Raw genomic sequence first — 16,206 nt, forward strand, 5'->3', positions numbered from 1 at the left:
TGTATATATTTATGTTTATGTATTTATTTAAGTACGAGTATTTGTATCTATAAACATTATGTATGTTATATATACACATATGTTTATGTAATATCACCTTCACACTACACCTACCAAGCTTCATCTCTGCACTCCCCTAAGGTAGACTGTTAAAGAATGCCTATGGCATTAAGTCCGCCTTTATACTGTCTAGTATATAAAGTTATAAATAAATAAATGTAGCTTTTTCGAATATCTTCGATGTTGTATGTCAACGTATTTCCATATTAAATTATCGTAATGCGTACATTGATTAATGCATAAGATAGTCTCAGAGCATGCCAATGCACCTGGTCTACTCTACGTTTTAGCAGAGTTTAGTGCCGTTGGGTTTGTTACTGTCATTGAATTGACAACAGTTGACACTTGACGGGTTTTGTCAATGTGAACGTGTGACATCTCGAAAATGGCTGACTCTGGGCCGAGTAAAAGCGATATTGAAGCAGTTTTTCAAAGATTACGAGCGATTCCTGCTAATAAAGTGTGTATAATTCGTTAATATTTAACTTATAGAATGTGTTTTTATTTATTGTTTTGATGTTATTGTGTACAATTTTACTGAAATATTCAGGCATGTTTCGACTGCAACGCCAAAAATCCTACGTGGTCATCTGTGACGTACGGTGTATTCATATGTCTCGACTGCTCGGCGGTGCACCGAAGCTTGGGAGTCCATCTCACCTTCGTTCGTTCGACTCAACTGGACACTAATTGGACATGGAAACAGCTGAGAAACATGCAACTTGGCGGGAACATAAATGCTGTAAGGTTCTTGTAAAGTCAATAACAAATTGAAATTCATAATTACAAGTGTTCAAAGTGTTTTAAAGAAAATGCAGAAAATAAAATAACAAAAAACATTCACACATTCATCAATTCATCACAAACATCCGCAACACACAAAAAATTTTACAATTAGACATCAATTTTTTTAACAGATACAATTCTTCCGCACCCACGGGCTGGTGACAGAGGATGCTCGCCAGAAGTACAGTTCACGAGTGGCACAGATGTATCGTGACAAACTTAATTTACTCTCTGAACAGGCCATGAAAACACATGGGACCAAGGTTAGTTAGTAGAAGGGTATCAAATATTAACTGATGCTTGATGTCCTTTAGATCTTTTATAATAACTTCTATATTCTGCATTTTAGAATTGAGTGCTTACATTTATTATCACATGACTTTGTTGTACCCAATGCAAATGTAACAAGTGTCTGCTGTGATCTTATTTAGGTTCTTGTAGTTTAATATGTACTTTTATCTTGAAATCAGAAGTAAACATCTACAATTTTTTTTATTGCATAAATGGGTGATCAAGTTCATAGGCCACATTGTGTAAAGTCATAATCAAAAATTACGGTACAAAATACAGAGTGAACTGAAGTTACTCTGTAGACCCAGAGATTCTAAACGATCTGTGAGAATGAGACTATTGACAATCCAAATGGCTCTCTTCTGTATGGAGTCAAATAGTACAAAGCTGGTACTGTGACCCTGTAGTAGATCTTGGCTTCTGACAATAAACGCTGCCATTCATCAGTTGCTACGCAATAACATGTCAGTCTGATACTTGGAGCTTACGTAGATCCTTTTCCACAGTGTCAAACCAGCAGTATTGGGTCTCCCTTTGGGACACCAAGGAACACCTATTTCACAGCCTGATACTGCTCCATCTGTCATACATACCTGAGCCTCCTGAGCCTCTGCGCCTTTTCTCCCCCAAAATATTTGTTGTTTTAGTCCTAGGGTACTCCACTGGTACATAGAGCCCTCACAAGTTGTCTCCATTTGACTCTGTCCTGCACTTGTTCCTTGACATCAAGGGTATTTTGTGCATATATTTCAATGTTGTCTTCCCTGTTATTGTTGTCTACTACAGTGAAGCCAAGATTTTTTCTCTTTTATTACTTAGTTACTTATCCTTAATACCATTATGACTTCAAAAGGTACTAGAATTTGGCCATTTGGTATGCAAAGATAAAATCATGAATTTAAAATAAGAATGGACACAAATATTGATTAATTTTACTGTGTATAATGAATCAATGCACCGTGTATCTGCTTTGAGTTGAAACTTGTATTGTTGTAAGTACTTCAGAGTGGCATAAAACCCATCAGTGACACACTAGCTTTTAAAGAAATTGATTAGTTCATATTTAACATTAGTCACAGCAAGGGTAGTGTCTACAAAAATAATATACACACATCAGGAAATAGTGTCCCTATCTCAAAATTGTTATCTTGGATTTTACTTTGTAAACTATAAGTATAGTTTTGTTGAAAGATATCAATCTATAAATGGCTTTATGTCTCACCATCATTACTTAATTAGAATTAAATTAATTGCTTTCCTACTTATCCTAGTTAAAGTTTAATTGCTTGACAATTTTTTTTGGTATTCAGTTCATCTCCAAGTATTGTTTTCTTCATTCCCTTTCAACCCAGATAGCTTCAGAGATTTCAAGATTGGTATGGGCCTAGCTTAAAATCCATCTATGAAGCTCTGTCCTCTTAATCTCTTATTTTCCGTATTGTACACAACTTATGTGAATATATATTTTTTTGGCAAAACCAGCATTTAAACATTATTATGGCATAATATGTGGTATCTTTGTCAGAGGCATATGTTTTTGGTAAAGCAAAATCACAAGTCTCGGGTAAAAATAAAATAACTTATCACTATTTTAACCTAAATATAAGAAATATTTACAATGTTTCATAATCATACAACAACGCAGCACATAATTTCACAAGATAGTGTGTTGTGAAATGTTTCACATTGTGTACTTTTGTAATATTAAACATATTGATTTTTTTTAATACATACTTCATAATGTAGTAGTGTAAAATATGTAGTGGTTATGCTGAGATAATGCTGTTCTAGATTCATTACAATGATTAATGTCATCCTTACTTAGCTTAGTAAAGAATAATGAAATTATCATATAACACATAATGTAACATATCATCATAACTTATCATGGGTCTAGTTTTGAGTAGTCACCGTTGCATGTAGTGAAAGTGCACATGATTCATCTTCATCTCTGCTGGTACACTGCTGGACATAGGCCTCTCCAATTGATGTCCAGTATGGCTGGTCCGTTGACACCTGCATCCAACGCGAGCTAGCAATTTTCATTAGGTCGTCGGTCCATCTTGTAGGTGGCCGTCCCACACTGTATTTGCCAGTACTTGGTCTCCACTCGTAGATTCTTCTGCCCATGTTTAACATTACCAAAATAGTAGATTCATAATTTCCCTGATTTGTGACGAAAACGACAGCTCTACTTAAGAGTTAACCATAAGAGTAGTATTTGACAACAAACCTAACTAACTTGTCCTTAATTTTATGTGACAATTTGAGAGCTCAACACACACAGTGGTGTCTGCCAATAATTATTTTTTAAGTGAATAGTTCAACTCTATTTTTTGAGTTTATGGAATGATTGCATCATCTTCAGTCTATACCAAGAAGCTGTTTTTTTTATAAGAAACTTGATCCTACACTGTATAAAATGGATGGGAATTCATGTTCACTAATATTTCAATTAAATTATTACAGTTACACATAGAAGCTACAGCACCGGAGCCCAAGGAGAATAAGGAGGCTGAGGTAGATTGGTTTTCACAACACGGAAAGTCGACAAGCACTAACACAAACGAGTTTGCAAATGCCTCCCAGGTAACACGCACACAAATGCACCTAACAAACTTTTATAGATTCTAAAATGTTAGGTAGTAAATTTTATAGTAGTAGTGGTAGTAAAACTATGTGTTAAAATTCTTACTCCCACAGAATTTATTCAGCTAAAAGCTATTTCCTCAGAGGAAGTTGAAATATAATGTTTCATACTAGAATAGCAGTGCTGCTGTATCTTCTATACAAAGACTCATAGGATAATTTGTTGTAAAAAATCCATGATACCCGTCAAGAGGAAGTTAAATAACCTACTAGGTCTTGGATTAGGTTTTTTAGTAGGTCATTTATGGAATCATTTTAAAAAAATATGTTAAAACTACCCACATTAACTGATTACGTAAACGAAACTGGAAAAATGAAGCAGATTTTACTTCTAAGCAGATAAAAATTAGCGGAGTTTTAGATGACACGTAATGCGGGTTAATATGTGTTGAATGACCACAAAATGTTGTAATGTTATATGTGTAGTCTTAATGATTTGTAATGAATAGCCGATTCCAGTTACCCCTAATAACTCTTTATCTTAAATAATGCAAACATTCTAATGTGATATTTTTTTTAGCGATTTAGTGCTATGAAAAAAATTATACACAATTGTTATCATTATTATTGGCTCATTATAAGTAATGTTATGATGAAAATCAGATCAAACTTTCTTTGGCAAAATTTTATAATTTCTTACTAAACAAAGGTATGATTTAATATTTTTAATATTAGATTTGCCAAGATAGTCAGTAATCACTTTAAGGTTTGTTATGTGCATAATTGTATAATGACGTGACCCAGCCAGTGAAGGAACGATTTATTTTAAGGGATATTTAATAACAATTTCGAAATAGAAACCGTTGGTGTGTATGTAGAAGACTAAATTTCTTTAATATTGCTGCTATGACACATGAAGATTATGATCTTTTCACTGATAAATAATATTTTAATTTGTGTTGTATTTTTCGATAGTATAGAAGGCAAACGTAACAAGTGAAAAGTGGTTTTATACAGTTTTAATTTTCTCCCCGAATTATATATTTCTTTCATCACATACCTGCATATTTACAAAACGTGATATAACAACAAATATGCCTTAACTGCCAATTAATTTATAGTTGTCAAAAACAGACCAGTATGAGGGATAACTGAAAACCTATTACTGGAACCCACAGAAAGATAAATGCTACCGCTTCACCACAAAAAAATTAACTAGGTTAGAAGGACTTCCGAGGGGAATGTTAGGCTCTTCATGTGGTCCGCGGACCGTTCGCCGTCCTATTCGAACTTGCATGTCTTACTCTTCGACGAACCAGCATATAGACACAGCCCACTGAGTTTCTCGCCGGATCTTCACAGTGGGTCGCGATTCCCATCTGGTCATAGATTCAGCGAAGCACTGCTCTCTAGGGCTAGTGTTAGCAAACTCTCAGGTTTAGACCGTGAGCTCATCATCCAGCTAGAGCGTAGCTAGCCTTATAGGCTACCGGCGAATAAGTAGGGGAGCAAAAGGCGTAATGTGTGATTGCTGCGAAGTAAAAACAGGACACCAGTGCGGTACAGTACTGTACTAATTTTTGTAATACCTTATAGAATTCCTCAATAAGACTGAACTTGGAAAAATATCCCTTAAAACGGAACGGCCTTTCGTTGCCTCGGCACTTGACAAGCTTACAAACCACATTATACACGGAACCAACCATTTGTCCGTATACATAGTTTGTGCTTTGTCTCTACATTGTTTAGCGAGTGATTTTGTTATGCTATCCCTTTTGTTTTTCGTTTTTGTGTGATCATAACTTATCAAAATAATATGAAAAACTTTTTTTTCTTTTTCAAGTAAAATAATGATTGCTCATCCTTTTGAACTAATTATTGGGGTTTTAATTTCTATAATACTCCACTTGTTCATGTCATTTTTTTTCTAGAAAATTTTGCAATTAATTTAGTTTTTTTAATAGAAAATATTTTAAACTAAATCAAAAATATCAATAATGTTTCGATCATGTGAATATGTTTTTACATTTATATGTCCATGTCAGATATATTGATCACGTCAGCGAGTGAAAGGAGAAACCCCATTCTGGGCCTAAGCGTTACACGAATGGGATATGTACCAAAAAATTCGTCTATTTTGCTTGATTAACCTATTGAAATCTCAGCTTCATTGACAATGGCCAAGTGTAGAAAATAATTTGAATTCAATTTTTTGTTTTAAACAATCTTTGTAAACATCTGCACCACTTATTTCAATATACGTAACTAGCTCTACAAACGTGCGGATTAGAATTACAGCATCCATAAAATAGGATCGATTTAGTGGAAATCGAGTGTAAAAAATAATTAATACTCTTTTGCTTTAGGATAAATGACTGTTTTTATAGGTATTTTAATCAATGTAAATAGAGTATGGTCATCGAATCGTGACACAACTACTTGCAATGGCGGCAATTCAAAATATCTACAACTGACAACATTAAATATAGCATGAAAGGGTAGTTTTGCATTTTTATATTAATGTGACTATGCCATAGAAAAACACAAATGTATCAAATCGTGTTATTGTTATCTTTAATGTTGCCAACTGAAGATATTTTGGATTGCCGCTATTTAGTTGTGCCATGATTCGCTGGCCAGACTATAAACTTAATCTCATTGAATAACGTAACGTAAAGCACCAAAATCTACTAACAAAAATCATTAAAAGAAATAAATAACTGTGCCATTTAGTTATGACACGAAATCATGTCGGCAACTGCGGCAATTCAAAATATTTTCAACTGGCAATCTTAAATATAACATGAAAAAGTCGATTTGGTACTTTGAGTTTTTCTATGGTGTAGTCACATTAATAATTTTACTGGTGGTAGGATCTCTTGTGAGTCCGCGCCTCCCGCCCGCCTATTTCTGCCGTAAAGCAGTAATGCGTTTCGGTTTGAAGGGCGGGGCAACCGTTGTAACTATACTGAGACCTTAGAACTTATATCTCAATTCGGGTGGCGCATTTACGTCGTAGATATCTATGGGCTCCAGTAACCACTTAACATCAGGTGGGCTGTGAGCTCGTCCACCCATCTAAGCAATAAAAAATAAAAATAAAAAAGGTATGAAATAAAATGAAATGAAATGTGATGAGATAATATGGGAGCATGTAATGATTTATATTTTATATAAAAAAGTTATCATATAAATATAAAAAAGTTTTCATTAAAATTAAAATAAGACTGACCTAAAGGTCTTAGTTACCAGGTCATAAAATCCCTTAAAAAATCATTTCGTGCGCAGCGCGTTTCGCATTACGTTGTTTTTAATTTTTGGCTTTCGTTCGTTTTCGTAAACAACCTAACGCACGGTTTCTCGTAACAGGTTCCATTTTTATTTTAAAGCAACCTGTTGCTGCAACAGGTTTCGTAAAAAATTACTCATCTTTAGTAGGAAACAGCCTCAAAAATATCGTTTTTTATTAAAATATCTCGAACAATAAACATAACCTAAAATGTAAACATTGTCTGATTATACCAATTTGGCCATTGCTGGGAGACCTGAAAATTGGGCTCATGAAACCTTCTTAGGTATTGTAACTTATGCCCAAATTCTAGCACTGTAACGCCAGGCCCAAGTTTGTATGGATTTCGGGTTTGTCCTTTATAGTAATACCGTAACATAAAATAATATCACAATTATACTATAAAACAGTCAGATAATAAAATATCAGGTAGAGTCACAAAACGTAACTTTTGTGAGAGCTTTTGTGTTGTTTGTGTTGTTAAATTGTTTTTGTTGTTTTTTTTTTTAATTTATCTTTGTGCGTTTATTTGGAATAAAAAGCGTTACAGCTTTGTATGGCCACTATGTCTATTGTACATATAATAGACAGTGTTAACTGCGCTTGTGCTATAGCGATAAAAACCTCGTTCATCAGATGCGTCAGTCCAAACCCGACAACGTCATGATTGAGCAATAGTTGTGCTGTAGGTTTTTTAGGGGTCTTAATTTGAACATTAAACCCATTCGTGTACGGAATTAGCAGAGAAAATCGTAACTCAAGATACCTTAGTGATTTTCGTATTTTATATACAGAGTGCTTAGTGCGAGTTTCTTAACGTTCTCGATAGCGTAAAAGTTAACCCAATTTTGTATGCAGTTGGAACAGCGCCCCTAGCGGCAAACGTACGCAATAATCCCACTCCATATAAATATGAGCTAACTTTTACGCCATCGAGAACGTTAAAAAACTCGCACTAAGCACACAGCATTCCATGATTACAACCGCCTGCTTAGTGATGTATGTGTTCGAAGTCTCAGATGTACTGGAATGAGGTCTATTCCGCTTTTCAGGCTGGTTCGTTTGTTTCATTTGCGACAGGAATAGACATGATGACGATATCGATCTGAGCGGGCTTTATAATACGCTCTGCTACTCTAGATGGTTAACAATTAAGAAGAGAGAGTATCTGAGGGGGAGGAAAGGGATCTCTTAGGATATCTTAGGGAAATGAGCTGACGAAGTATCCTTCTACTGTGGGTTAAAGATTTAAAGTAGTAAGCTTGTAGAGGTCAGGGTCGCTTGTCATGTCAGATCTGGTCTCGACATACATGTTTAGCGCTATGGGTCCTATGCCAACAGAAGTTTTGACGCTTGAATAAGGACACACTGTATGACGGTCGTCTACGAACCGGTTTCTGCAATAATGACTTATGGTTGTAGGCCAATAAACAGGAGCCCCTGAGTTCAGAAGCTCGTTTATGGGACTCTGGTCCAGCGCTGGGATCGAACGCTGACACCCCTCGCCCGTCAACCATCGGGAGCAGGAAACCTGCTGCCAAACGAACCGGGGTTTGTAGTCTTGGTATACATATCAAGGTGTGAAAGGCTAATTGGGTTAAGCGACATTTATCTTTTTAACTAAAGGTGCGTTTTATTTGGTACTAGCTGTACCCGTCCGCTTGGCTGGGCATTTAAAATTAACATTATTATTTCTCACCCCCACAAAGATTCTCATCATTAACGCCCCCGCAACTGGTGTAGGGAGTCCAACACTCATATAAATATTAGCCTGTCCATTAAGTACATGTATTTTCTACGTGGATACCAAGTTTCAAGTCAATCGGATGCACGGTTCAGCAGTTATAACGGAACACCCGTAAAAACCACTCTAGATTTATATATTAGTATAGATCAGCATCATCAGTTCGATGTTTTTAATTAAACTTCAATTAAGCTTACTCCATTCATCAAACAGTTGTTTTTTTTGTTATGATATTTTTGCCAAATTATCTACTTTAATTGGCTCTCTTGTAAAGATTCGAAAATATTGCTTAAACCAATTAGCCTTTCACCCCGCAACATAATTTAAAAAAAAATGGTAACCCTATAATTATTACCCTTAGTTTAATCTAATACTCTATCTATATAATATCTAGAGTAAGGACTTACATTACTGAGCCCTTATTTCAAACTCATATTATTATTTTAAATGAAATGCAGATGGATCTGCGGGACATTTCTTGTTGTTAAATTGGTCACAAGTAATTAGTTGTCCTGGCAACTAGAATCTGAAGTGCAGGACCCCTCCCCACCCATTCGCAGTCTCCTTTTTTTAGAGGTTTCAAGAGTACTTGGCATTCAGGGCCTGAATGTTCCATCCCCATCTTCTGAAGAATTGTTGTACTATCACACAGCTGGGCGCGCGTAAAGGCCTGGGAGCCACGAAGGTGTCAGCAAATTTTGAAGACATCGAACGCGAGGCTATCATGGCCGAGAAGCTGAAGATGGAGACGAAGGCTTCGGAGCAGAGAGCCACGCTGGAGAACGTGGAACAGGAAGTGGCCTCGTTGCGGCTGGCGTACCGGGAGCCCAGCAATAAGCCCAACTCTGAGCGGCTGGGTATAGCTGGTGCGAACAGGGCGAACACATCGTAAGTAATAATAACTAGATGATGACCTCAATTAAGAAAAATAGTATTATTATTCGCCAATAGATGTCGGGAAGAGTTGATTATTGAAAACACGAATAAAACAACATTTTTTGATAGTAAATCGTAGCTAGATCGATTTATTGCCTCCGAAATCCCCTGTATACTAAATTTTATGAAAATCGTTGGAGCCGTTTCCGAGATTCAGATTTTATATATAATATACATATACAAGAATTGCTTGTTTAAAGGTATAAAGATAACTAGTGGTCCCCCGGTAGTCGAAATTCGACTATAATTAATTGAAATTGTAAGTTTGTACACTATTATGATTGTATTTTCAAAGACTATTATACTTCTATAATTACAAATTTCGTCAAGACTACACTATAGAAAAATATTACTACTAAAGACAAACAATATTTAATCTATTCTCAATTTGACAACAGACGTCAAGAACAAAAGTTTGACAATAAATAAATAGTATGCATGCGTGTGTGCGTCAAATACTTGGTAATGTGTGTAATGTTTTTTTTATTGATTTAATGATTTTTTTAGGCATAATTAAATAAAATATTAACATTCTGCACTTCTTCTCTAGATTCTCTATAAGTGTGGGAAATTTCATACTCCTCCGTCCGCGCAATTTTCGTAAAAAGGGATACAAAGTTTGTCCTTCACGTATTAATATATAGATAAGAAACTTTCCCTATCCAGCTGGGCTAGGGGCCTGATACAGAAGGCAGTTATCCGCGATACTGTGCGTATTGTGAGGCTTCTCACTCTGAAGCCCTAACTACTGTTGGCTTGTGTCGTAGACACCGCCATCAGCGGCAATCTATTTTTATATAGTGTTTTTAAAAAAATGTATTTTTAATACCTTTTTAAAAAAATATTGTGTATAGTCGGATTTTTTATTAGACGAAGTAAACTGACGTTTACTGGGTTGTCAGTTTTTCATGAAATAAAAATAGTGTTGTGACAAAGTGAACGATTGAAAAAACTCCTGAATTAATGAAATTGCCTCGATTGTCTAGTGAATAGTTAGTGTGCCGAACTGCCGATATCGGGCACGGGGTTCGAATTTTAGCCGTGCTTTGTACATACCAACGAGTTTTCGACGAAACATTATGTTCCTATGGTATCTACCTGTACTGAATACCGAGTGTTTTAAACATTAAGAAAAACGTTGCGAGGAAGCTTGTAAGACTGTCCTATTTCCAATGCATCATATAGTTGAAACTATAGATGTATAAAATATAACAATTATAGGTACATAGGTAATGAAAATAAAAAAAATGATTGTAGTTACATACTACTAGTAACATATTATTATATTGGATCACTTTAATACAATTTTATTGTAAAATATAAATAAATATTCTTTTATAGTTTGAAATTAATGATTAACTCTTCACACTCATTGTTCATTTATGTGATTGAACGAGAACTGAACGCATCACTATTACTTTAAATATAGCAACATTATTTCACAAAGTGACATTAGCTACTGTCAGCTGGCTTCGTCTAATTAAAAATCCGACTATAATTAATAAGATTTTAAATAAATATAGTGCTATAGTAAAAACAAACCTCATGGAAGCTGTTCATGAATATATTTCGTTCGTAAGTATATTATTAATAATGCAGGCTGATGTCTCCATCGGTACCGAAGCATTGCGGGTGTATGTTCCCATGAGAACGCCGCTAGTCCTTTTATTGGATTAGTTTAAATAAATGTAGACAATAATACTGTCTAAATGTGTAGCATGCCTCGGGCTGGCTCTGGTCCTGAACTGCTCACATCCATGAACGATGATGACTATGTACTGTTACGCGCTGGGGTTCGGGATAAATAAAAAAAATCTACTGAAGTACAAATTAAAACTGTATTAACATGTAGAACACTAAATGAGCACTTTAAAATTCTCAATTCGCTTCAGGTGATCCGTTCGCTTCGAGTAATTCCGATTACTAACTGACTTCGTGCCATCTCTGCAACGCTTTTATAGTCTATACGATATCCCTAGATTTATCCAGAACATTCTGGGCAAGTCGAATAGCTTCTATGTGTGTTATCTGACAACAGATGGCGTTGTACTTTTCGATTTTTCTGGTACCTTCGATATTCGTTTCTGCTATTCGGCGACAGATGGCGTTTAATCTTACCGGCGTAACAGTATTATTAGGTGGCCGTAGTGGCGGATTAAAGGTCCAGAGTTCCAGAGCGCCCTAGGAAATCACTTTATCGGCGCCCCTGTATCGTCCATAAATGGTCATCATAATATTATAAATTTTAACTAGTTGTTTTTGCAATTACGATGACGTTGTATCCTCAAACCCTAGGCTTTAGTAGACCAAGATCCTTGTACTTACGCTAATGCGCGAATGAAATACAAAAAAAACCCGCAATATTGCATAATACGAATATATCGATGCTTGTGCAATATAATCTATTATAGATTTAGATAGAAATGCTGATCTATAATCAGCATTTAGTTCTTAATCGTCGATATGTTATTTTCTTTATTTATTATAAATTCTGAGCTCGCGCGCCCCATGTAACTACACACCCCTAGGCACGTGCCTAGTTTGCTTTACGGATAATCCACCTCTGGGTTATGGAAACCACCTTATTTGCCAAAAAAAGTTTGAGATATGTTGTGTTCGTCCCATCAGCGGCGTGTCCCACTCGGCCGCGTCGGACATGACCATCATCGAGCAGGAGGGGTCCGCGGCGCCACCCACGCACCTGGACGACATCGACGACTTCACCTCCTCGTTCACCATGATCAGGTACGCGAGCCGCCCTGTTTTGTGATCAGCAGACCGGATATTTGAGAAGGATATTGATTTTGTTGAAACTGTAGAAGAATGATACCCCGCCCCGCTTAGTTTACTATGCAGTGATAGTAATGAGTTATAAATATAATAATGATAATAGCAGATATAGTAACATACTAGACATGTGTAAGTACTGTGCGCCATGCAGTACGCGTAATATAGCACGACCGCGTACTGTAACAGTACCTATTACCCGGCAAAATTTAACATGTCATATAACACTAAGCATGACGTTCATATCTATCAAATATTAAGTGTATAGTCTACTATACACTTAATATTTGATAGATATGAACGTCATGCGTTCTACATTTAACATATTAAATAAAGGTCGGTTCATATCTAGAAGTCCGTTGCCCGTTGCGTTCTGTTCTAAGTACTGTACTATTGTATATCTTCGGATGTCAAAAAAAATGTCGCAATTATTTACTATTTATAAGTTGTAACTAAAAATGTAAATATGTATTTATGAATTTTATTTATACATTTAAAAAAATCTAAAATAAACTTATATAGAGTTTACTTGGTAATAATAAAAGGTCTATAATTTATAACACCCGAACATTCAGTACAACAAGACATAGTAATTGTTAGCGGGCTATACAAATTAAACAATACAGGCATATTTTTGACAGGACATGTTTAGAGTAAGGTACTGAGTACTGTTCTAATGCCATATTACGGGGTACGGAATGTCATGCCATATGGCATTACTTCATAGAGTACTGTTATGCTCATATCTACAACATACGTTAGTCAGTCAGTGGTTAACGTGCAGCGATCCACCGCGGTCGATGACGCGAATAGACATGGATACACGTAGTGTTTTATTGACCGCTCCGATGAGGTTTTACCGGAGGACAACTCAACCAACGCACAACAAACCTCACCAAAACAATTTAGATTACAGTTTAAATATTTTTATGGGATTTTATGACCTGGTAACTAAGACCTTTAAGTCATGTCATATTTTAATTTATAATCTTATTTTGATGAAAAATGATAATATGCAGTGAAATGAAATGAAATAAAGATGATTAATTTGAGACATTGATCAACTGGGATGAAATTAATTGAAATGAGATGGTATGAAATATAATCTCAGTAAAATGGTGGTCATTTACTGAGATTTTTTCAGTGGACTTTTTGGAGGATTCCGAGAAGATATTTCCAGTGGCTTTGTTTCATTTTCCCACATTTGTGTACTTTCACAGATATTAAACAGTTAATAAACCACCATTATTACACATTTAAGCTGAAGAAACACTAAATAGATAAAATAAAAAAAATCACACCACTGCACTCCTTGCGTTCCCACCAATAAGTCCTTATAGTTTAAATGTGGATTCTCAAGATTAAAAAAAAAGAGTTTTCATAAAATAAATCCGACCTAAAGCTTTCGTTACGTGTGTGCATCGCGAAGTTGAATAATGCTTCAGTCACCGTTGTGCTCGTGTTCAGGAGCGAGCCCTTCAGCAACAGCCGCGCTCTGGACAGGATGTTCGGTGAGGCGGACCGGCCGGAGCGCAAGTTCTCGCTGGAGAGCGCGCAGCACATCGAGCCGGAGCCGGCGCGGCCCGTGCACTCCATGTTCGCGGACGAGCGGCCCCCCGCGCCCGCCCCGCCCCGCCCCCGCGCCAAGAAGAACGCGCCAGAGCCCGAAGATGACTCCGCCGTGCGCAAGTTCGGCTCGGCTAAGGCTATCAGTTCCGCGCAGTTCTTCGGAGAGCAGGTGCGACCTCAATATCGTCTGTGTTTTAAATTCAGATAGATCAGCTCTCTGAGCGCCGCCCGTTGCGAGCACTTTGGCCCACACTCGGCAATTGGGCATCACCACCCTGCTTGTTGTACCGAACCGGCCGCGGTTAGAAGTTCAACCACATAATTGCGACGTAGACCTCATGTCTCAAGGTGGGTGGCGGCATTCACTTATGTCTGCAGTTAATAAACAGTGATGACAGTAACACCAGATGGGCTGCGAGCTTGTTCACCCGTCTATGCAAAGAATAAGTTTGATTACGATGGCTACGGCCTGTTCAACTTATATTGGTTCAGGGCTGCAATGCCTGTTCCGCTACTGCGCCTTGGTATCTCGAAATATATTCAACTAGATTTGTGTGCGCATCCAGGATCGTTCGTGGGAGACGTCGGGCAGCACGGCGTCCAGGTTTGGCGGCAGCAGCAGCATCTCGTCCGCCGAGTACTTCGGGGACTCCGCCCCGCAGCGCCCGCCCTCGTTCTCCGTGTCGGCGCCGCACCTCGACGACGTACGTACCCCCCCCCCCCCCCCAACTCCCCCTGACGCAGTATAGCGCTGTCCTTGTCTCGCATGCTGCTACTTCCGCTCAAACAATATTTATGATGTCCGATTGTGGACTGGTGGTAGGGCGTCTTGCGAGTCCGCGCGGATAGGTACTACCGCCCTGCCTACTTCTGCCGTGAAGCATTAATGCGTTTCGGTTTGAAGGGTGGGGCAGTCGTTGTATTGTAAAACTGAGCCCTTAGAACTCACACCTCAAGGTGGGTGGCGGCATTTACGTTGTAGATATCTATGGACTCCGGTGACCACCTAACATCAAGTGAGCCGTGAGCTCGTCCGCCCACCTAAGTAATATAAAAAACACACACACACACGCGCGCACACACACACACACACACGATAGTAATTGTACTGAGAGACTTGTGAAAACTATATCAGAGAGAAAGAACGCAAATCGTTTGGTATCATTTTTCGCATTTAATATTGGTCGACTATTATTATAATTACACGATTACAGTTGGGTTCAGTGCAAAATTACAAGACGTCCTACTACCAGTAATAAAGTGTGTTTTTTTTTTCGCAAGAATGTTTCGAGTCTTAATGATTTGAATTTTAGATTTGTGATATCGTCGCGAAGATGCGAGCTTCGGACTTGATTAAGTTACTCTAAGTGATTCTACCGGCGGTCCCCCCTGCCCCCCCAGGTGCGCGAGTCGGTGCGCGCGGGCGTGACGCGCGTGGCGGGCCGCCTGTCGTCGCTGGCCAACGGCGTCGTGTCCTCCATCCAGGAGAAGTACGGCTACTGATACAGGCGCAGCTGTCCGGGACTCGAACCCGGGGCCTGGCGACGACCATGTACAACTTAGACGACAATATAATGCATTATACATCAATATTTTACAGTTTTGTTTTTTGGATCGCGCTGTCTCTCTCTCTTATTTAGTGCAAATAAAAAGGATGGAACTATTACCTGGTCGAGCACATCTTTGTTAGCCGTGTTGCCAGTGTAAAAAATAAGTTGAGTTTAGTGATGTTAATTTGTCACTGTTTTCGATCGCATATTATTTCGGTATCGCATAATCGCCTATGTGATTACAGAAAACTATGGCACTTCAAAATCGCCAATGTGCATCACTAATGATATTAGTAAAAAGTTTGAGTGGTAAATTGCAATATGCTACGCAAAGAGACGCTAGACTAGGAATAAAGTATTTGCTTTTAGCCAAACCTTTTTTTTTTAAATTATAAAATGGTCTGTTTGACGATGGCTACGACGCTGATGATGACCACGGCCCATAATGATCCTTCGTCTCGAAATAAATAGAAGCTGTTGTGTTTTAAAATATTTCTACATATTTTTTATTTCAATTTGTTTTTTTTTTAAATATTAATTATAAAAATCATTCCTAAGTATGGTAAGAAATAATAACAAGATATCTATTTATTGGTTTGAATGAA

General features: G+C 37.5%; 1 protein-coding gene across 2 annotated transcripts; it reads left to right on the forward strand.

Annotated features, from left to right (window-relative positions):
• The first annotated feature begins 291 nt into the window (after nt 1–291).
• On the forward strand, nt 292–15,969 carry ArfGAP3 (ADP-ribosylation factor GTPase activating protein 3). Of its 2 annotated transcripts, none has more exons than XM_028179789.2 (10): nt 292–520; nt 611–802; nt 978–1,109; nt 3,607–3,726; nt 8,438–8,566; nt 9,412–9,647; nt 12,324–12,440; nt 13,950–14,220; nt 14,618–14,755; nt 15,453–15,969. In XM_028179789.2, exons 1-10 carry the CDS (start codon nt 446–448, stop codon nt 15,552–15,554), a joined length of 1,512 nt encoding a protein of 503 aa, XP_028035590.2. In that variant the 5' UTR covers nt 292–445; the 3' UTR covers nt 15,555–15,969. The 2 variants fall into 2 exon arrangements, with proteins under 2 accessions (XP_028035590.2, XP_028035591.2); XM_028179790.2 differs by having other exon boundaries at nt 306–520; nt 3,607–3,657.
• Nucleotides 15,970–16,206: the final 237 nt, after the last annotated feature.

The sequence above is a fragment of the Bombyx mandarina genome, chromosome A1 (assembly GCF_030267445.1).
Source record: "Bombyx mandarina strain Sakado chromosome A1, ASM3026744v2".
NCBI classification, from domain to species: Eukaryota; Metazoa; Arthropoda; class Insecta; order Lepidoptera; family Bombycidae; genus Bombyx; species Bombyx mandarina.

Coding starts and splice junctions, on each gene's coding strand:
- ArfGAP3 (XM_028179789.2), top strand. CDS start 446: ATGGCTGACTCTGGGCCGAGTAAAAGCGATATTGAAGCAGTTTTTCAA. Junction 3,727..8,437: donor AGTTTGCAAATGCCTCCCAG/GTAACACGCACA, acceptor TTATGGTTGTAG/GCCAATAAACAGGAGCCCCT. Junction 12,441..13,949: donor TCCTCGTTCACCATGATCAG/GTACGCGAGCCG, acceptor GCTCGTGTTCAG/GAGCGAGCCCTTCAGCAACA.